The sequence below is a fragment of the Arthrobotrys flagrans genome, assembly GCF_004000055.1.
Source record: "Arthrobotrys flagrans strain CBS H-5679 chromosome Unknown unitig_1, whole genome shotgun sequence".
NCBI lineage: Eukaryota > Fungi > Ascomycota > Orbiliomycetes > Orbiliales > Orbiliaceae > Arthrobotrys > Arthrobotrys flagrans.
In genome coordinates, this window is record NW_027137556.1 from 3132461 (window position 1) to 3154598 (window position 22138).

The 22138-nt window shown below is 47.5% G+C and overlaps 6 protein-coding genes across 6 annotated transcripts; 2 read left to right on the forward strand and 4 right to left on the reverse strand.

Moving 5' to 3' along the window:
* Positions 1-914: 914 nt before the first annotated feature.
* Positions 915-1525, reverse strand: DFL_008925 (uncharacterized protein; the record flags this gene model as incomplete). The annotated part of the gene is made up of 4 exons (XM_067638731.1): positions 915-967; positions 1019-1061; positions 1135-1346; positions 1402-1525. The coding sequence occupies 4 exons, from the start codon at positions 1523-1525 to the stop codon at positions 915-917; spliced, it is 432 nt and encodes a 143-aa protein (XP_067486591.1).
* A 2233-nt stretch (positions 1526-3758) lies between these two features.
* DFL_008926 (uncharacterized protein) lies at positions 3759-6663 on the forward strand (the record flags this gene model as incomplete). The annotated part of the gene is made up of 3 exons (XM_067638732.1): positions 3759-3767; positions 5339-6415; positions 6481-6663. 3 exons carry the CDS (start codon positions 3759-3761, stop codon positions 6661-6663), a joined length of 1269 nt encoding a protein of 422 aa, XP_067486592.1.
* A 5893-nt stretch (positions 6664-12556) lies between these two features.
* On the reverse strand, positions 12557-13255 carry DFL_008927 (40S ribosomal protein eS28; the record flags this gene model as incomplete). Its single annotated transcript, XM_067638733.1, has 4 exons — positions 12557-12609; positions 12699-12791; positions 13134-13149; positions 13214-13255. 4 exons carry the CDS (start codon positions 13253-13255, stop codon positions 12557-12559), a joined length of 204 nt encoding a protein of 67 aa, XP_067486593.1.
* A 956-nt stretch (positions 13256-14211) lies between these two features.
* On the forward strand, positions 14212-15534 carry DFL_008928 (uncharacterized protein; the record flags this gene model as incomplete). The annotated part of the gene is made up of 6 exons (XM_067638734.1): positions 14212-14228; positions 14361-14395; positions 14472-14957; positions 15020-15160; positions 15227-15398; positions 15465-15534. 6 exons carry the CDS (start codon positions 14212-14214, stop codon positions 15532-15534), a joined length of 921 nt encoding a protein of 306 aa, XP_067486594.1.
* An 847-nt stretch (positions 15535-16381) lies between these two features.
* DFL_008929 (uncharacterized protein) lies at positions 16382-17529 on the reverse strand (the record flags this gene model as incomplete). The annotated part of the gene is made up of 2 exons (XM_067638735.1): positions 16382-16534; positions 16597-17529. The coding sequence occupies 2 exons, from the start codon at positions 17527-17529 to the stop codon at positions 16382-16384; spliced, it is 1086 nt and encodes a 361-aa protein (XP_067486595.1).
* A 702-nt stretch (positions 17530-18231) lies between these two features.
* DFL_008930 (uncharacterized protein) lies at positions 18232-22013 on the reverse strand (the record flags this gene model as incomplete). The annotated part of the gene is made up of 3 exons (XM_067638738.1): positions 18232-19870; positions 19927-20215; positions 20288-22013. The coding sequence occupies 3 exons, from the start codon at positions 22011-22013 to the stop codon at positions 18232-18234; spliced, it is 3654 nt and encodes a 1217-aa protein (XP_067486596.1).
* Between the last annotated feature and the right edge of the window lie 125 nt (positions 22014-22138).

The following is a 22138-nucleotide window of genomic DNA, read 5'->3' on the forward strand; positions in this document are numbered from 1 at the left end:
TTTTGGAGCGATGTTGGTCATATTTGTGCTTAGATGGCAGCATAGAACTAGATTCCCAGATCAATTTAGACGGTTGCGCACTGACGTTGGCGTGCCAGCCGGATAGCTGCATCTATTTTTTGGTTCTTCTCTTTGGTCTTACCAACATTGTTAACGTTCGGAATACAGCGGTACACTCTGGGCATCCTTTTAATACCAATGAAAACCTCGACTCTCAAGGTATACGACTGCGATGTCTACTTTCATAGTGCTTTTGAATCTATGTAAATTTGTACGGGACTCAAGTTAACACAGACTACTAGGCCAGGCCCGTAGGCAAGGTATGTTAACATGTTTGCATTTACTAAGTTTGGGATTTACATAATTTATCCATATGACGGCTCTTCCACAGCAAGCTCTTCGTCATCTTCCTCAATATGTACCTCATCCTCCGACCGTCGCGGATACGGTGTGATCAATCTTCCAAGCGTCATAGCCTGCAGCAAATGGCCAAACTTCCCTTCCAACTACTCAATCGTAAGGACCTTCTGCTTGACTTCTCTATGCTTCTGCAAAACCCGCAAAACAGTCGATATCTTCCTGAGAGTATCTCCGTACTCTCTCCAGGGCGAGGCTACCTGCCATGCGGGCCTTATTTGCTCCTGATTGAATCCCAATTATGTGTCCGAGACTAAGAAATCGAATATCGGAGACTAGAAATCCTCAATGTTTGTTTGTAGTGCTCGGAGTGGGTTTGCGTATAGAGTTGGAAGCTTCTTATCTCTGAAATTACCAGAAACATCGTCGCCGCCTCGTTTTTGTAATCGGCCTCTGTTATTCGCACCTGGTTGTGGTTCGATTTCCATACCTCCGGGTTGCCTTTCTTGTTCCTTTCCCTCTTCATCAATCGAATCAGCGATAACAATAGGATTCCCTTAGTTATTCGGAAGAGGAGGTTGTCTCTGGTTGTTTGGAAGGCGAGACCAATCTCCAAAGCTCAGCATATTCGCATTCATCTGCCGCGAATCGACATGCTTACCTGGGTTTGAGACTACAGGCGCCCCGGCAAATTTATTTCTATTCTATTCCATTTGAATAAGCCAGGGGGTCAGCCCAATCGGCACCAGCACGAGCTGTCGAGGGAAAGGAGCTTGCCTTTGAGGGTTTTGGTCCATTAATCCGCCAACGCCAAAGATACCCCTGATGGTTGCTTGTTATTGTTACTAGGAATTTGGCCACAAGTACCAGTACCAATATTACTGACTTCCTCGCTGCCGGGGAGGCGTTACTGGATAAGTCAGGTCGATTTTCGGGTGGAAGTTTCTGGGACGTTTGTTTTCGAGATACTGTAAACGCTGATAATCCACCTAGGTTACGTTTTGAGCCAGGTTGATTAGAGTCTTCAGCGTTAGTATCAAATACTCCGCCTGAAGTGACTTCGGTATTGAGAGCCCGGTTGATGGCCGTTCGTATTGCTCTTCTGGTTGTTATAATTATTATTGCTATTGTCGGTCGGCAGGGCACCCTCTCCGGCTAACGCTTCCATCCTCCTGTTCGCGTTCGTATCACGATCCGATGTTTTAAACGTATAGTCGGGTTCTCCCTAGCTATCCCTCGCGCCTCCCTCACAGGATGAAACACCCTAGGTTCCTTGGGTTCATAAGTCTCAATCCGTCCCTGATACTCAAACCCCTCGACTGTACAAGATAAAAAGCCAAATACTTCGAAGACGGCCAACGATGAAGTTTTCGTTTGACGATATGATTAATTCCATTGCTTGGGAGAAAGGGAAGTATGGGATGTATACGTCGTTGATTTCTTCCATTTTTACGAGAACGCTGTAGGGGACTCTCGCGCTGAGGAGTTTTATTTTGTTGTTGTGTATTCTTTTTGGTCTGTTTCGAATTTCTTCCTCGATCGAACCTCACCCCTGACATGAAATTTCTCTGTAGTATAAGATACGATGCACGAGGGGGGGACATGGCTGATGGGCCATAAATGTCAAGCCCCGTAGATCTTTATCGATAAAGACGGTCGGTGGACCGCGAAAGAGCCAAAGAGGCAGTTTCAAAACGAGGTTATTGTCGTACTGCGTGTGCGGTGAAATACGAATTCGGACTCGAAGCCGACAATGGTAGGTTACACAAGGCATCAGGGCGTGTTGTATGTTGCATTTTGCACTTCTGGCAACCAAAGTTCGCCTGCCGCGAAACAATTCGATTCGGGGGCACCTGTCCCGCCGTCATGTCATGTTCCACCGTATTGTGATAACGGCACAATTCTTTATAATTTCCAGAATACCTTTAGTCATGAAGAACGAGATTAAATTTCGTGATGGATCGTTACGAGCTGGCAATTCGTTGTCGATAGTATCTAATAGAGCAACATGCTTTACCACAATTGGCATGTGAAAAAAATAAAATCGAAAAATACTCAAACAAGTGGTTGGCACGTCGCGTGATACATCGTGTTCTGGCCACAATTCCACAGGGCTCCGAATGCACCGGATTAAATTTTCTGTGGCGCAGCCTTAGCCTCGACCGCTACCCTGGTACCCTGGCTTAAGCTGGAGTGCTCCATGCCAATTTAGCAGAACCGATTCGAACTGTACAAGTTGAATCGTGCAGCCCAAAATGAAAATGAAAAAGTGCACCTTTTCCCTACGTTTCCGATAATTTCCCCTTTCCTCCGGGCTTCTCCTAATTGTCGACACTAAAGGTCTGGGATGAGCTCAGAGTTTTGCAAGTTTCCCCAAATCACCACCCCCACATTGACACGCATCCTTCGAGCTCGACCGGACCGTTCGAATTTCGCCTCCGTCGGTTGTTCATTGCTAAGGTTGGCCACGCTGCATCACAAGTTTTTGAGATCGATCCATCTTGATCAATTTCTCCTTAGCTCGTGGTAATTAACATACGAAACGTTGGATATTATCAATATTGACACCCACGTTACTACATTACCGCGCCTTCCAACCTCGCAACGTTACCAACCGATTTTACCCGTGACGCTGCACGCTCTGGCCAACTGTCCTGGGGCCTGTTTATGCTCCTGCTCCTCTTGCACCAAAGCTTGTTTGTGTCTGTTACGTTTTCGATTGCCTGCGAGTGGCTGGTTCGTTGTTTATCTGGCCTAGCTCTTTAATAGCTCTGCCCAGCAAAGCCCGCTCCGCCGCCTGCACGGTCTTTTCGGCAGGCAAGTTCAGAGGAACTCGCAGGCGAAGTCGTTACCTACAAAACCGTTGTACAATCCTCCTCTTCTTGCTCCGAATCCTCCCTTTTTCCTTTCTCATTTACACTTTTTGATACTCCTAGATATCTACCTATTTTTGTATTTTATTTTCGATCATACTTCGTACTGCTTGGTCTTGGGTATATATACCGCATTTACTCGGAATCGCACTCAGACAGTACTGTTTCCTCGATATCAAAACTCTCTCGGAAAACCCAAAACCACCCGAAAATAAACTACCAGCCCGGCCCAAACCGACCGGACCTGCTACCGACTTACATCACACACATCACCGTCGTCGGCTCTCCCTCCATCGACGCCCTCATTTCCTCTCGACAAACATCTCCAGATCGGTGTCCCTGCACGTCGATTTCGCATTTCACAGAGCTCCCTTTCGCGGATTCGGTTTGCGGACATTTCGTGGAAGCCAAGGCATTATAACCTTGAAGAAACAAGCAAGCAGCCAGTTCTTGTTTGGTTAGTGGCTACCGATTCGACTCCACTCCGGCCCTTCCCTCCTTCTTTTCTCGCTTCAACGAACCTCAGTAATGCTACAGGTAAGTGTTTTAAAACTAAAAAACGTTTGGTATTTCGTTTTGCTTTGTTCATGTCGCGAAGTCATGAATTTCCTGCTACACGCACCCACCTTTTGATATATCGTCACCGCACACCCTGTTTATCTTTTTACCCGTCAAGCTGGGGGTGGTGCGGTGGTGGTGGTCAGAGTCGTGGGATGATGCTTGGATCCTCCTCTTCCGGTTCCTCACGTTTACATACAACATCCACCCGAGCCCCTACTGTGTGGATGTACAGTAAGGAAAAGGCGTGAATTGGCATCAGGCCCCTGGTTTCATACAACGGGAGATTTGAGCTTGCAGATGTGGGAAATCTGGCTGTCTATCGAAGGGCTCTGTGCATGACAGCATCAAGGTGCCTGCCTGCCATGTTTGAGTGGCTGGCCATTGCCGGTTGTGCAGCCTGAGCCAAACCTCCCCACGGGCAGGCGCTGGTCTTATCTATTGGCCGGCTGGGATCGTTTGTTCGTTCACGTTCCTTCCAGATTGGCTCCTATTTTTGTCCCCCGCCCACTATTATATGTCAGTATGCCATCATGATACGATGATGAAGGAAACGCCATTTTTTCCACAACGGCGTCCTCTCTCGTCTAAACGTTTGATATTCCGATGCGGCTTATGGTCCGTGCCTCCCCGTTTCTTTCCTAACCATCACACTGGGTTCCCGATCTACCGAAGGTTTTTTTTTCTCTTTTCTCGTCAAGCTGTCCGTTTGGTTGGTTTGGCTGGCATTGGGGATGCATGTGGATGATGAATGAATGCTGCAGCATCTGAGAGGTGGCGGTAGTGGTAGAGCTTCTACATACTCCCCCCCTTCGAATCTGCCATTCATTGAATTCTCTCAATTCGAATTCTCCCCTCCACCCTTTCTCGATACCCCTGACGCAGTAACCGTATTCCCCTCCGGCGCCCGTGAGTTCGATCATTGTTCATTCATCTGATCTTTTTCTTGTTCTTTCTCTGCCTGCCTCCCTGCCTGCCCGCCTGCTTACCCACTGTCCCCGCTTCTGCAAGAATGCCATTACCACCACCTTTACGACCACTGCTGCTGCTGCTGCCGCGTTCCTCGGTTTCAGGGGATTGACCTAGGCTGTTATTATCATCAGTCTTTCTGTCAGTCTTTCCCAGTATTCCTTTGATGAACGGGGTTTCATCTGTCCTGAGTATGTTAATTGTTAATTGTTCCGTTTCCCGTTGTCGTCCTTGCTGAGATCATTCGACTCGGAGTGTCCAATGGCTTAATGTTCAATGATCAAAGTCCGATTTTCAATGTCCAATGGGTGTATGGATGGATGGATGATTGAAAGGATGGATGGAGGTTGGACCAATTACACCCCCTTCCGCTGCAAAATCTTCTCAGTCTTCTAGAACAATTCCCTAACACCAGCCTCAAATACAATTCCCATTAGTAATATATATAGCAATGTCTATCTGCTTCGTTACTTTACTTGACATTTATATCCCTCCTCCGTTATAGCCTTGTTCCGTTCTGGTTGTTATGTTTCTTTTCTTTGCTTTCTCTTGGCCCGGTCCACCAAACTAACCTGCTCCAGGTCCACTACCCTTCCTTCGACCAAGCGATTATGGTCGCCCCGTCATCGGGCACAACCCAGGTAGAATGCGAGCCGTATCGTCATCCATCTCACCAAACATACCGAATCCCTCAGTCTAACCCCTCCACGCCCTACGACCAAGCCGAGCCCAGGTCTGTTCCTCCTTCCCAGCGCTCTAGCTCCCACTCTCGCGTCCCACAACCTCAACCTCAACCACATCCACAATCATCAACTCCGGCCAGTCAGCCGTCGCAGACACCCAACCAGTTTCCATCGTCATCGTCCGATCGTTCGTCAAGAGGGACTCCACAGGGAGCTCAAGTTACTCCTCCAACCACCCATGTTAGGCATTCTTTGGCCGCCTCTTCCAGTGCCCCAAATACCGCTGCCTCGACACCGGTACGGCACCGTAGATCGTCTTCCCTTCAAAACACATCAATGGCTCAGCCTCCAGTCGTCGTGTTAAGAGATCTAGCTCACCTGGCTGAATTGGCTCGAGCGGATGCCAATAACAACGGTTCTTCGCAGTCGTTCTCCAGACGGCGAGTTAGATTCAGCGAGACTCGATTCGACGTCAGTCAGATGGCCGTCCCCGACATCATCGAACTGGTGTCTGCCTTGCTGACAAAAATCACAACCACCAATGATCGGAACCATGAAAACCTCCATCGGAACATGCCAGCCACGGATGGCTCTGGTAATCTCCCTGAACAGGCAACTAGTGTTTTGGCCTTTCACGGAAAGAACGTCCCTACTATCACCATCCATAGCTACCTCAGTCGGATCCATCGTTACTGTCCAACAACTTACGAGGTCTTCCTCTCCCTATTGGTTTACTTTGACCGGATGACCGAACGGATCAATGCTGGAACTGTTCACCAGGTTAACAATATCAGGCCTGCTACCCCTGGATCTGCCACTGTCCCTCCTCAGGATGCTGCTGGAGAACATAGCCAGGGCCTTGGAAACTTCTTCGTTGTCGACAGTTACAACATCCATCGTTTGGTTATTGCCGGTGTCACCTGTGCTTCCAAGTTTTTCTCGGACATCTTCTACACCAATTCTAGATACGCTAAAGTAATTCTTTGAAATTTCGACACCGCCTTGAAAGGTTTCAGTTGGCTAACATGTATCGAATATAGGTTGGAGGTTTGCCACTAGTAGAACTGAATCACTTGGAGCTCCAGTTCTTGACATTGAATGACTTCCGCCTGTCAATCCCTGTTGAGGAGCTGGAATCTTACGGTAACATGTTGGTCCAGTTCTATGCTAGGGAGGAACTGGCCAACCGTCCGGAATTCGCAGCAGCACCAGCAACCGAATGAATGCACCTAAATCAAAAGCGCGTCTCCTAACCATTAAGGTTTCTCTTTGGCCTAGATCTCCACAAGGTTTTCTTTCTTGCCAACCAAGGGGCCTGGTTTCACACGTGGATATTAATATGCAGATATCCCTCTGGTGGAAACGCACCTTGTGGCGAAGCAAGGGTTTCGGGCCAATTAGTTGCTTCGGGACAATCGCCTGACTCTCTGATGGGCCTGGGCCTGGGCCATAATCCCCACTTTCGCTTTCGCCTTCTAATGCTAACGCTTGTTTTCTTTTCTTTTTCTTTGTTTCCCTTTTCCTTTTTTCTCTCGAACTTGCCTGCGCAATCTATACATCACTGTTTTTCCTCTTTTGACTTTCTCCAAGCTCTATAACGACGGGACGAAACCAAAAATGAACCTCTCTCTATTTCACTATGCGCCGACTATGTTGCTCCTTCGTCGCACTTCGAACAAAAAAGCCGGTTTTTTGCTGTGTTTTTTCTTGCCTCATAGGAAGCTATGGTTTTCTCTTAATCCCCATGAGCCAAGATACCCGACTTGCCCCCTGCCACCTCATAAAGCTATCACCACCACCAACCCCCTCGAGCTCGATGATATACCCTCTCCCCAAACCCTCTTGCATAGATTCTCCCGGAGCACCAGGAGACGGAGTTTATCTTTTTGTTATTATTATCATATTTTTTTATTCCTTGGTCCTCTCTTTTAGCAAAGGGGTTCGAAAAACGGATCTGGCAGCGCCATGTCTTCTCAGATACCAGGATATATCTCTTGTTTTTTCTCTATGGTTTCAAATGCGTCTTCTATTCTAGATAGCTTTCTCTTTTTTTTTTACTCTCTTACAAAGAAACGAATTTCCTTTAATCATTCTATCAATTCGGATTCTGGACGATCGGGCAGACCTATCTTCACTCCTATCTATATCTCTCTGGTTCACCTTTTTTTGTTTCGCTGTTTTATCTCTTTTTGAACGCGGGAAGCATGGGATACGGCGGGTTAACGGGGAGCTATACGAATTATTTTTTTTTTGCTTTGGTTCTCTCTTTTCTTTTATAACTTGAGAGGGGCGGTCATTATTTGACTGGAAAGGAGGTGGACGAATATCCTATAGAATTGATCTTTTGTTTTTCTTGTTTATTTTTCTTTCTTCCCTCTCTGGGCCCGTTGGGCTTAGAGAGGTTTCCTTTTTCACTTTTTTTTTCCCTTGGAGCGGCCCGGCGGAGCTTTTATTTTTATTTTATATATATATATATTCAGGCGGATGGTATTATTGCTTCTACTGTTATTATTACTACGTATTGCTTCAACTTGGGTATTCTTTGTGATACGAAATCCTTCAGCTTCCAAATAACCGCTTTATTCTCCTTGCTTCTATTATATAATGGGAAAAAGCGAAGTCTCCCCCGTTTATTTATTCTGCCTCCTGGTTAGCCTTCTTGTTTTTTCTGCTTCGGTATGCACTGCATGGTACGGTCAGTCTCGACCTGGTATTTGTATTGTAGTTTAGACGAATATAAAACCGGCATTCTGATAGACAGATGTTTTAGGTATCGATTCGAGTGATTCATTTGGACACGAGCTTTAAATCATCACACGGTATGGCTACCATATTTCCCTCTTCCATCTACCTATTCATTTGTAGACTCAGTGGCAGCGAGATTTTAGGAGGCCCTGTAAGGCCGGATTTAAGCAAGTACTTAATAAGTACCTGGTAAGGAATACTCTAGTAATCGCTATGTTGTACGAGACCAGCAGATGTCGTACTGAAACGGGAAAGAAATCTTAAAATGGGCAACATCTTCTTCGGGCCATGCGGGATCAGATCAGGGATTATCGTAGCTGCTCCGGTGTTACCCACACTTAAACTTTTGGCCTCTTACACGGTTTGTGTAAAGTATATATACAACCTCAGTCGGACACCCCGATAATTTATACATGCAATCTTTTAGACCCGTAAATTTGCAAACCAAAGCCCAAGTTTACACTCACTTATCTACGTTATCCAGAAAACTCCCGACACCCTCAGAAGTTCGCAGCAAAGCGACTCGCCCTGGAACATGGAGCCCAGACCCAGTCTGGTTTACCGAAGATAACATGAACCTGGTAGTTAAATGAGGCGGATATATCACTATTTCTGAGGGCCAAGTGTACTGGATGATACAAAATTGTCTCGAAGGAATACCTGTACCGGAGATATATGGTTGGCGAACAGAAGGAAATCAAGTATTTCTCTATCTCGAATGCATCGAGGGACGCCAATTGGAAGAGGTGTACCACCTTCTTAGCCATGAAGATAAATTGGAAATATATGACCAGATCAAGATGGCTAAGGCTGCTCTTTGTCGGTTGCAACAGGAACTGCAACAAAACTTGAAACTAACACAATCAATTGATCAATAGGTAGTATTGGCCGCCAACGTTTACTCGATGTCATTTGTGAGGGCGACACAGACTTGGCAGGACCGTTTCCTAGCGTCGTAGCCTTTCATTATTGCCTCATGGAAAGAAGTTACCGGATTGCGACCTCCATCCTAAGAATATCCTAGTGTCGCCTACAGATCCGTCAAAGATAGTAGCGATTATTGACTGGCACCAAAGCAGATGGTATCCTTCGTACTGGGAGTGGTGCAAAGCTAAGTGGGGCAATTTGGGAGACTGGGGTGATAATTATTTGTCAAAAGCCTTGGAAAATGAGGAGCACTCCCAGGAGTTATATGAGACTTTTTGCCTGTATACCGGATTGCTCGGCGCGGTGTGATGCTGGCCCCGAGACCGGGTGCTCTTATAGGCACCAATGCATTCGTAGAATAAAACTTCGTATTCCGATTATTAAAGAGTTCGTGGGAAGCCCTAGATGATGAGTTATATGAGCTTTTACCATATTCTCCAACTCGATGCTTAACATGCTAATATAATATCGATATATCTGACTTCAATCTCGTTTGTCTTGTGAAACCAGGCCAACACGCAGTATGCTTAAGCCTGCCTCTCCTTGCTTGCTCCTGTTCTTAAGCTTTCCACCTCAACCCATTCTCTTTCCAGCTCGACACAGCGAGCATGTGTTCCTGGAACCAGATGTTGGAAATCGTCAGAAAGACTCTTCGGGCTGGCCAAATTCGATCACCGTCATGGCTATTGAACTTACTTGGACTTGGCTCGCTCTAGTATTCCGCGAAACACGCCTTTCCCGCCAACAGCGAGGAAGCAAATATTGCAAATCATTCTACGCCTGGGGGGTTTCATACTGTTTTACCGAATGTCAAATTCAAGCCTGACAAGTACACTATACTAAGAAAGCTTGGATACGGACAATACTCAACTGTTTGGCTGGCAAGGGACTCTCAGTAAGTCAATCGATTTGGATAGATTATTCACTCTGCTTGTAATCTTTTTAGAGCCCAGAGGTATGTAGCACTCAAGTTATTAAGGGCTGATTGCTATGGTGGTAAGAAGGATATATACGAGATGGAAATACTTTCAAAAATATCACGGGTATCAGATGAAAGTAGTCATGAAGGTCGCCACTACGTTTCCCAATTACTGGATCAATTTGAGCACAAAGGACCGAATGGAAACCATATATGCCTTGTATTCGATGTGCTTGGGCATCATCTTGGACATCAGATTGCCCATTTCAAAAACGCAAGGTTACCTTTCCAAACAGTCAAAGCAATCACAGGTCAGCTTCTTCTAGGCTTGGATTTCCTGCATCGAGAATGTGGAGTTGTTCATACTGGTACAGTGATATCATGGCATCATTGACATCAATTTCATTGTTCTCATGATACTAACCGGACAATCTAATACAGATTTGCAGCCTGCAAACATACTCCTGGAGCTTGAAAATCCAGAAGAAACCGTTGCACAGTATCTCTCAGAGATTCCTCCGAAAATAGACCTTCGAACACCTGAAGCTGCTATTCCATTACGAGAAGTCATCAGAACACCTACAATCAATATCACAAAAGAACCCCATGTTCGTATCATCGACTTTGGTGTTTGTAAGCTGCCTTCTTTCTACCAGATAACCTTGCATTCAAAGCTAATTCGCTATTCAGCATCGTGGATCGACAATCACCTTACAGAATTGATTCAACCTCAAGCTCTACGCGCCCCAGAAGTCACAATTGGTGCGCCTTGGGACACTTCAGCAGATATTTGGAATCTTGGATGTTTAGTAAGAGGCCAAGACTGTCTAGTCTACAACTCTTATGACTTTTCAGTTCTTACGTACTGACATCTAATAGGTACCCGAATTTACACAAGGAGTACTAATATTTAGTGGCAGGGAGTCCAAGAACGGAACATGGAGAGCGGTTGACGATCGTTTGGCAAAAATAATAGAACTTTTGGGCCCATTTCCTCGTGAACTTTTAGAGAAAGGGAAGCATACCTATGAGTTTTTTGATGGGAACGGTAACTACATTTCCCTTAATGTTTCTAATTCATCAAGTCCGTTTTGTTTTTTGCTTAACCCATCGTTTTTGGTTCTAGGAAATCTCCTTCGAATTCCACAAATCGGACAATCAAGTCTGAAACGAGTAATCGATGGAGCAGCGCCGCCTTTAACAAGGCCTGATGGCATGACTGACACGAGGTGTCCGTTTACATTGACTTCCTACAGAGCATGCTTGTCGTTGATCCAAGCCGTCGCAAAACAGCAGTTGAATTGCTACAGCATGAATGGCTTCAGCTTCGATAGGCGCAGTACTATTTTAGATTACAATCTGGATTTTATACCATGGCATGTTGTAAAGTCTACTGCGGACGGTACAAGGTGGACTGGGGATATCCTGCGAGCCAATCAGCGCGAAGCTGGCTGGTGTACCTTTCTCACGCCGGACCAGACCACTTGCGGCATAGCCCAAGGATGGTGCTTTTCCCTGTTGTGATTCCTCCACTACAACATGCAACAAAAACAACATGAAGAAAAACTCTAACCATCTAGCATACGATTACGCAAACCTACCCGCTATAAGAAGCCGGTGGTTTGTAAACTGGCCGTAAACTGTACGTCTGCAAGCTTGTACGTCACACGTCGCACCTACAGGCCCGCAGACGTGCGGTTCACAGGTTGGTAGTATGCAGACGTGCAGTTCATCAGCCTATAGATCTGCAGTTCACGGGCTTGTAGCGTGTGGGTGTGCTGTCCACGGAGCTGGAGGCGTCTGGCTCTTGACTGCCTCTCTACCCACTCCCCCGCTTGTTACTCAAGCATTAAAGAAAAGAAAGAGAAAGGCGGGGGTGTTGAGATGGCCCTCCGCTTATTACCACCTATGATGGAAGCGAGATGCATCCATAAAATAACCCTTACGACCTCTAGATCAATCTCCAGATAAGCGTTTACGGGTACTCCGGTTAGTACTTGCGTAATCGAGCTCCCAAGTGGCGCGAATGCTCGTCAGAAGTTACGATACCTCAGGAAGAACCGACGTATAGTCGCCAGCCTGGAGATCTGAAGGATACATTTACGACATAATTTACACACGCTCCCGCCGAGATTTATAAGGCCGGTGTGACAACTTTTAGGTAGTGTGTGTGCTCAATTAAGCTCCATTCATCGTAGCCTAAACGAACAAAAAAGAGGATATGTATGACGGGGATAGCGTAACAAAAGTATAAGACGCCGTGATGAATAATAGTAGTAAAAAAAGTGCGAGGAGGAGGATATAATATGATATTATGGACAAAGAAAAATGTAGGTTGGTGGTCGTCGTTCCGGCGGTAAGAGAGGTGGGGGGAAATTTCGTCAATTATCGTATCAAAGACATGTCCATATCCTTTATCCTCCTCTTTTCCCCATTTCTCTCTCTTCTGTGGCTAAGAGTTTACACACAAAAAAATCGTGAAAAAATGAAAACAAAGATAACAAAACAACGGGGAGTTGAGATGTTTATCTTAATCTTCTAGCTTCACGCTCGGATTCGAGGAGGCAGAGGATGTCGTCTAGAGGAAGGAGGGAAAGTTCATGTTAGTGGTTTGTTCGATGGTCTTTGTGGCGGTGAAAGATAAGGGGGTAGGAGGAGGGTTAGTACCTTCTCTGACGGGTCCCTTGACGTTTCGGATGATGCTTCGGGTCTTGTCGTCCAAGAATTCGACACGGACTTGGGTGACACCTCCACGGGAACCTGTGATTCACGTAAGGTCGGATCAGTGTCTGTCGTTCGTAAGGTTGGTCCGGCAGCAATTCTATCCATATGTTCATTCGTCCGTCTATCCGTCCATTCTTTCACCGTTCAATCGGTCGATTCATTGTGTGCCTTTGTCGTGATCTCGAATTCATCTTAAAATCTCGATCCTACTCTTGACAGGTCGTGGAAACGAGGGTTTCGAGCATCTCCCTCCAGTTCGTATACCCCCGTTTGTCGTCTATCGTGTCCATTTCCATTCCATCACTTCGTAACATATCCCCTTCTTCCCTTGCTGATATCGTGCCAAAATCGACGAGAAAAAAACGGAATATAGCTTACCGGTACGGCCGAGAACCTATAACATCAATAGTCAGCTTCATAAAGTTCCAACGGTAACCAATATCTCAGACCGTCCGTACCTTGGTAACCTTGACCAACTTGACTGGGGTCTTTCCTTCCATCTTGCAGATTTAGAATTTGTACGAAAAAATGATCGACTTTTCGGGGGGAGAGAGGTATATTATCGGGTGGTTGATGGGGTCGTCGTCGTCGTCGGGAATGGGAATTCTTGGTAGGGAAGAGAGAATTTGGAAATTGAATATTTTTTTTGTTGGAAAGCACACTGGCAGGGAATTTTTGGTGTGGTTTGGCGAGTGGCTATTTCCTTCTTAGGAGGGCTTTGCTTTAGGGCAAACACAGGCTGGAGTATGCCAAGACACGACAAACACAAAACCGCGCGGATGTGTTGTTCAGCCGCGCTTGGACAACACTTTTCTGGTGGTTCCGCATGTTGGTTGTTCGTCTGCTGATTGGTAGCTAGCCTCGAATGTGCTTCCCTTGTCTTGTTCATGCTTGTTCTGGTCCAGCTCCCAGCACGGAATGGTCCCTGACGGGTGGATATCGCCGGGGAACAAGCCAGTGACAGACAGCCGGTTAGCTAGACCAATTGGCCAATTGGAGGGGCTCTGAGGGGTTCATTCTGGCCCAAGAGGGGCTCTGGATGAACAGAATGGAGTCATCGCTGTTGGTGTTGCGGAATTCAAATGGGGACATCCGCTATCGGCCCGCTCAACATAATTGCTCTTTAAAAACCCACGTTTAGTCAACTCTTTATGACAATTCAACCTCCAATTCAACAGACTACAATTCAAATCCCTGCCATATCGTATCGTATCATAAATTGACGCTGCTTCCCCGCTGAAAGAGCAACTCGTTGCGATTCTCTCTTGTTGCTGCTGCTGTTGTTACGAATTAGTGCTGCGACGCCTACCACGACCACCAACATTGCGACGATTCTACACCGCTATCATCACCAACCTCACCGTCGCCTCAACTTCCTCGGCAAGCTTTCTCCATCTCGCTCTCCCTATTGTCTACTTGGAGTCCCGTCCATCTGAGCATTGATACGAAGGTCATCATGGAATTGGTCAACAGGTACTCAGCTCACCTGCTGTTGCTTCATCATCCTCCAATTGAGCTAGCTCTCCATCTACCTGTCGATCATATCATCATCCTAAAAGCTTCGGATAACTGACGTAATGGTTTCTCCATTAATTTGTTCAATAGTCTCGATGGGCGCCTTCTCATGGCCGTTCCGAAGAGTAAGTTTACCTCCCGGATCTGACATTATTAACCCGTCGCAATTGGTTGCTGACAATTTGCTTCTTCTTCTATTAGAGGGTCGTCTTCACGAAGCGGCTTTGACTCTCCTTCAGGGGTCGGATATTCAATTCCACAGGCACAACCGTCTTGACATTGCCCTATGTCACAACCTTCCAATCGCTCTGGTCTTCCTCGGAGCCGCCGACATCCCTGTTTTCGTCGGAGAAGGTCGTTGCGATCTCGGAATCACCGGTCAAGACCAGGTTGCCGAACACCAGATCTCCGTTGAAGAGATCCTAGAGCTTGGATTTGGCAAATGCAAGCTTCAGGTCCAGGTTCCTGCCAAGGGTTCCATCAAGGATCCCAAGGAGCTAGTCGGTAAGAACGTCGTCACCAGCTTCACCCATCTCTCTAGGGAGTACTTCAAGTCCTTGGAAGTCGAGATGTTTGGTGCTGAGGCCGTTGAGAAGAACGGTATGAAGACCACCATGAAGTATGTTGGTGGTAGCGTGGAAGCTGCTTGCGCTCTCGGCGTCGCCGACGGGATAGTTGACCTCGTCGGTAAGTTGCTTCCCTTTAAAATGATATTTGTGATGGGTAGAAGCTAACCATGGATGATACAGAATCCGGCGAGACGATGAAGGCAGCTGGCCTCACGGCCATCTCCACGGTCATGACGACCGAGGCCGTCTTGATCAAGTCCAAGCATCCACGCAACCCCCAGATGGCCGACTTGATCCTCTCTCGCATCAAAGGCGTCATCAGTAAGTGGTTGATTTCCATCAAATGGCTTCTGTGTATCAAATCGATACTAATATGACCGACCGTAGATGCGAAGAAGTACGTGCTCTGCTCGTACAACATCCCACGTACGCTTCTTTCCGTCGTCCACGACATCACTCCCGGCCGACGTGCACCCACCATCACCTCCTTGGAGGAGGAAGGATGGGTTGCCGTCCAGGCAATGGTGGAGAGAAACCGTGTGGCCTCGGTCATGGACCAGTAAGTCTCGTCCTTCTTCTCCTTGTTCACCAAGCCGGCTAGCTATTAACACCATATCTTCAATAGGTTGGACGAGGCTGGTGCTCACGATATCCTCGTGACGCAAATTTCCAACTCCCGTGTCGGCAAGCACTAACTTGCCTCGCCCGTGCCTCTTTTTTTTCGCCCCCTTTCCTTCCTCCGTTTCATCTTACGATTTTTTAATGTGACAAGACCGGGTGTGTTGGATCACTATGTCTTCTTGTGCACCAGATGATCATTTCTACTTCTCCCGACGAGCGATATTTTGCGTTTTCATTTTTTGGAGTACTCTTTTAACGAACACGAGAAGTTCAGTCGAGACCTCCATTGTCAATCGATACCATTTTCTCCTCTTCTTCTCCATATCACGGTTTACGATCTTCTTTCCCGTGGGCCCTTTTATTTCTCCAATCGATACCCTTTGCTCCATTTTGTTTTTATTTTCTCATCGACGCCTCGTTTTTTTCTTTTATCCTGTGCCATTTTTCTCACAAAAAGTTTTGAATATGTGATAGATGTGTATAGACCGCGTGTGTGCGTTTATTCTGTTCTATAGAATCCTATGTCCGATATGTACATAACTTTGAGATGATTATAATTCTCGGTTTACCGTTACCGTTTCTTTTGACCCTCCTGATTCCGTAAGCTTGATGGTACGTACCTTCTGGTCTACGAGATACATGTCTGCTGGTATGCTGGAGAACCAAGCGATGTCATAATCAATCTTAACATTAACAACCGACCATGTCTGGGTACGAGACAAATTAACAATATTAAAGCCTAACCATCGTTGACCAAGTAATACCATGCACCGTACCACACTCCGGATAGGAAAAAAAAAAAAAAAGATAAAACAGCAAGGGGGTATATCCAGCACCATATCGAGAAAAGTAAAACTCCGGTAAAAAAAATCTGCCGCCGACCCCGAAACAAAAGCCCTCCACCGTAAGAAAAAGAAGAGTCTACGCCCTAACCTTCCTCATCTCCACCAACAGATTCGGCAACAAAATTTCGCCGATATGAGGGTATTCGAACCTACTATACTTCACGTATATCCTTGCTGGGACGGCATACCCCAACTCATCCGCGTGGTCCATCGTCATTCTATTGATCGCCTTGATTGAAAGAAACAAGTCAGCTGTGTACTATCGACAAGTATGCAAACTCGAATACACACCTTGACACTCGCAGTCCCCGAAAATGCATCGAACAACGTCCACCCTTCCCTACCACAAACTTTATCATCCCTGTTAACAACCAACGTATCCCTCTCTTTCTCCAATCCCATCCCTTCGAACGCATAATTTGCAACCATCTTGACTTCTTCATTGTTCACCTCTGGTATCGCCACGAACCGAAATTTTGGGATCATATCTCCTTTGTTTCTTAGACACCTCGAAGGAGTCGTAGAAGGTGAGGATGATGAGGAAGAGGAAGAAGAGGTACTGTACCGTCTCCAAACTTCATACATGATATCACTCCACCATACCCCTTTCACCTCCCCCATCTTCACTCTACCGTTATTAGAAGAAGGAGTAGAAGCCGGGCAAAAATTCAAATCCTCCCCCTTATAGCTCCTATAAACACTCAACACCCCATCATCACCCGAAACCCCGAGTTGATAAGGCGGAAAAAGTCCATTGGGATGTTTATAACCCTTGACATAATTATAAACCGAAACTAAAGTTTCAATACCGGGCTGCGAAGAACGGCAGGAAGTCGCTTCCATGAATAACGATTCCAGGGTTGGTGATGATGGGGTATAGTGGTTTTGGATGGTGGAGAGGGTGTAATTGTTCGTTACGGTTAGGAGGTTATGGTGATTTTTTGTCCTTTGGTGGTTATCGGAGAGGGTGGTCGGAGGGGAATGACGATGGGAGAGGCCTGTCGATGCTAGCGATGAGATCTGTGGGGGGATATTGGCATTGTTTGCGATGATGGTCGTGGGGTGTTGCGAAACGTTGGATTTGGGTTTGGAGTTGTTGTTACGAGAACGAGAGCGAGAACCGTTGGAGACGACATGGTCGACTTCGACTTCGATGATGTGGATTAGGGATGTGGGCTTTTGGTCGGTGGCTGGGTAGCGTATCGGAAGGGCTACTTTTGCCATGTTTTCCCATGCATACGTATCTATCTATGGGGGAGGAGTTTAATGAGGTTTGATGAGGTTTTGTATGTTATTTGGGAACCCTTTTGTTGGATTTTTCCGGGGGGCTTGTCGTCGCGGATTCGGAAATGGGATTGCGGTTGGGCGACCGGAATTGGATGATAATGACGATTACGGTGTCTGTATTTTTCCGGCACGAAATAGAAAGGAAATGTCCAAGTTTCTTTCGAAGTATTCAAGTCCTCGAGAGAATGATGAGGAAGTCGAATGGGAAAGAGGTGGTTTGATGTTCCCTGTTTTTTGTATGGCTTCGTTGGTCGTTGTGGAGCTTGACGACCCATTGTTGCATTCTGGAGTTGGAAATGTGTTGCATGAGACTAAGCCGGGTTATGTTCCTTTGGATGCTTTTGATTCGCTCGATATTGATTCCTGGACCACTTCTTCTTCTAGTTTCCCATGCAAGTAAAGACGGAAGGAAGTCTAGAAATGTTTCTGTACTTTTATAGATGAGGGTTTATTTCGTTTCATTCTTAATACTTGTAAAACGTATCTCTTGTTTTCTAAAAGAAGAAAAATAAATGTTTCGAATTCATACGCCTGCCCGCCGGTTTATAATAATATACATCGTAACCCTCGTGTCTATTAGTAGGTACTTTATTGTACACCGATCAATCCTAATGATACCCATATCGGGTGCAAAGTCGTTCACACCGCGGTACTAGTACCGGCAACGGTAATAGTATCAGCGGCAGCAGCAACTTCCTCCTTCCCATCCTCGTCAGCACCGCCGTTATCCTCCCCCCCGGAAGCCGTCGCGGAAGCCGCCGCAGACGCAGCCGCCTTTTCTTCCGCCTCTACCGCTTCGAGCCAATCATCCACCGGTTCCTCCTTCGGCAGCACCGGACTCATAATTTTATCCTTTCCCTTCCCAACATCGCTTTTAACACTCAACCCTTTTGACCCTGCACCCCCACCTCCTTGTAACACCCCAAACAAATTCGCATATGATCCCGCAGTCTGCGGTCCCGGTGGAGCAGCAGCAGCTCTGACCCCTTTCCCCACAGAAACTACATTCCACCCTTGTCCTTCTTTTCCATTAACCTTCCCGTCCCTTCCCACATAACAAAGGTCCGCCGAACTTGCAATCCGATTCACCACACAATGGCGTCTAACGGCCCCTCTGACGCTTCCCAATTCAACTTCAACTTCTTCGGTTGAAAATGAGGAAGGTAGAGGTTCCAAAAGCACCTCTTCGTCTCCGTACCATCTAATCCCAAACCTCAGCGTTCCCTGTCTGAGCACCCCTGCCAATTCCTTCTCCAATTCATTGGTCAACAATCCGACCCTTAGTCCGCTTAAGAGTATGGCATTAACAGCCGGCAACCCCGTCGCCTTTCGTAATTGCTGGATTCCACTTGCCGTGGCGTTGACGCTTGAAGCGGAGGCTGCAAGAGCCGCCTCTTGCCTTCTAACCTTCACCGCATCCGCCAACCCCCGGATCGGCATCTGCCACGATCCGTTCTTCATAACAACCACACTCCTATAAGGCTCCGGATCCTGACTCTCGGAATCCAACCCATAATCCTCCGCCAATCCGTGAATAAACCCTCTAAAATGAGTCTTCATCGGTTTAAAAGCCAACCTAACCTTCCCGGAATCCTCACAAAACTCCCTCATCATCTTCTCAACCCCCCCGCACCATACTTTGTTATCGATGTAAAACTCCAGCGTATCATCGCTATAAGCATTAATCGCCTCCTCTGCCGCTTTCTTCTCAAGATCGACGTTGAAGGCGGCGGCAAGTTGTCGCCGTCTGCAGTCGTCGATACATTTGATTTCTGCACGTTTTGGGTGTTGATTGTTCATTGATGTGTTACATGTAACTTCCTGCTTGACGTTCCCGCATGGGCAGGAGATGATAATCTTTGCCGCACAGGGAATGTTAACACTGCATGCGAACGGTGCGTGACAGGCCTCTCGACAATCATGTCCACATAGGGGTCGTGATTTCTTGCAGGTTTGGGTGCAGGGTTCCTGACAACCGCCTTCCGCGTGGCAGGTCTTTAGGCAGACATGGCTACCGCAGCTGAGGGGGAGACCGCAGGTTTGACCGCAGGAGACGGAGTCGCGGTAGCAAGGTTGGTTTTTGATCACGGTACGCCCGCAGACGCAACGTTTTTGGACGAGGTAAGGGCAATTCGGACAGGCTTCGTCGTCGAGATGGCAAAGATGGTCCGTGGGATTAGGGTGGCCGCATGGTTTCGAACGTTGGCAGGGAAAGCGGCAGGAAGGTGGTTTCGTGCCGCAGGGTACCGGGGGCATTATCCTCGTTCGGCCGCAGTGACTGTATTCTTTCTGTTAGCTTTTGTATGTAAAATTCGGGATTCCAGAGAAACATACCAAGCGAGTTCGTCGAAGCTTGCTTCTAGACAACTTCCACAAGCTCCACGATGGCAAAGTGCCGAACAATCGTGCGATCCACATTTAAGCGGTTTCCCACAAATCCTTGTGCAAATATGCTCGGGTTCGAAGTCCTCGGCCCTCCCTCTTACGTTGACTTTCTTCTTCGCCGCCATCCTCTCTTTCGCTTTCTGTTCGCCGGAGCAACATCTTTCTCCACATTCGTGCCTTAAGCAGTTCAACGTGGCGTGGCAGACCCTTCTGCACATCGGTTTCTCGCCTTGATCCCCTTGTAGACACAAACTCATCGATCCCGTCTTTCCGCATCTGCAGAAGATCTCGACATTCCGCGGACACATACCGCAATCTCCAGTATGACAGATCTGCTGGCATTCATGTCCACAAGGCAGGATCTTACCGCAAACTTCGTCGCAATGCGGTATAGGATCCGTGCATTTCTCCCTCTTTCTATCCTCCCCGAGCTCTGTTTTTCCGCACGGACACAACTTGATGACATCCGGTGAAAATGGACAATGCGGCTCCTCCTCTTCCGTAGAATGACACCCCTTCTCGCACCTATGCTCCCCACAATCGAATGGTTTCCCACAAACTCTCTCGCACTTCCAAAATCCCTCCCAACTCTTCTCCTCTCCGTCCACGGTCGCTCGACTGGCCTTCCCTGGTAGCTTATCGCAGCACTTAACTCCCTTCTCCGCCTCTCCACAATAACACTTCAACACCTCCACGACCTCACACCCCCCACAAACTCCGCCATGACATCCCCTTTCGCAAAGATGCTCCCCACAGGGCATAACATCCCCACAAACCTGCCCACAGCTCCATCCGTTCTCGTAATCGGTATCCAAACACCTCTTAACACTAACTTCCTTCCCACAAAAACACGGCTGCTGAGGCCCCATAGCGCTACAAGGGGGACAAGGTCCCGCGTGGCATTGTAGATCACAACCATGCGGACAAGCAGTAGTTTTCCCCGCCGGCGGCTCTCTCGGTTTATTACACGTCTGCCCACAACTATGCGGTGGCACAAACCTCGCTACCTCCGGTGACTCCGTTTTCCCACACCAACATGTATACCGTTCCGGAGCTTCAGTGCTAGTACTTTGACACCCAGGACAACGCCATGTTCTCTGCGGAACTATTTCATCATTAGAAGCGGACGGAACGTCCAACGCCTGTTTTGCCCATTTTTTGATACAGTATAAATGGAATACTGCGTAACAGGTGGTACAGTCCCAGATCTTGGATTTTCTGGTAACGGAGGAGTAACAGATCATGCATTCGTATTCCCCGGCTGAGATTTCGGTGTGAATTCGGCTAGTTAAGGTCTCAGCTTCTCGGAGAGTAGCCGGAGGCTTGTGGGCGCCTCGGTGGCGACGGGGTTTTGATGGGGCGGTGGTGGATTCGATTACTATCGTTGGTTGGGTATTGCTTGCGGAGGGCTGTCCTGATGTTGAGGTACTAGCTTCCGCACGGAGGGCTGTAGATGATTCGCCTTCGTCCTCTCCTTCTTCGGTTTGATTTGTAGCTTCCGGACGGGTTAATTTGCCACCGAATTGACGGCCTCCGGGGACAAAAGCACCGCCTCGATGGGCCCTTTGTCTGGCTGTGTTTCCTCTAGCAGCAGCATTTGCGGATGAAGATTGACCAGGTGTTTCCGTCGTTTCTCCTTGTCCTGACTGTGACTGTGACTGTGAAGCTTCAGTCCTAGGATGTCGGATGGTCTGTCCATATCTTCCACCCCTTCTATTCCCTCTATTAGAGCTCGACGTTGATTCCCTATCTCTTCTGGGATCCCCGGAGCTAGCATTCGTCCTATCTCTTCTACTAGGATCTCCCGAATTTCTTTGTGACTGATTCGGTCTCGAGCTTCTCGCCGCTCCTGCCGGCGTAGCAGTGGAGGTATTATCAGCGGTAGCGTGACCGTCCGAACCGTGCCCTAACGACTCAGCCGAGGCTTTTGGATCTTCTCGGGGTCGTCGGGGGGTTCTTCGTCGTCGGTTTCGGGTTTGGTTTTGTGTCGGCTGTTGTTGCGACTGTGATTGTATGGGTGGCGTAGAGTCTGCCATGTTTGCGAGGGACTGTTTGATGCCTGTAAGTTGTAGGTAAGCAGCTTAAGGAATAAAAGCCTTCTTGATCGTATAGGATGCCTGAAAGTGCTCGCTCAAAAATACTGTGAGCTAAAAGGCTAGCT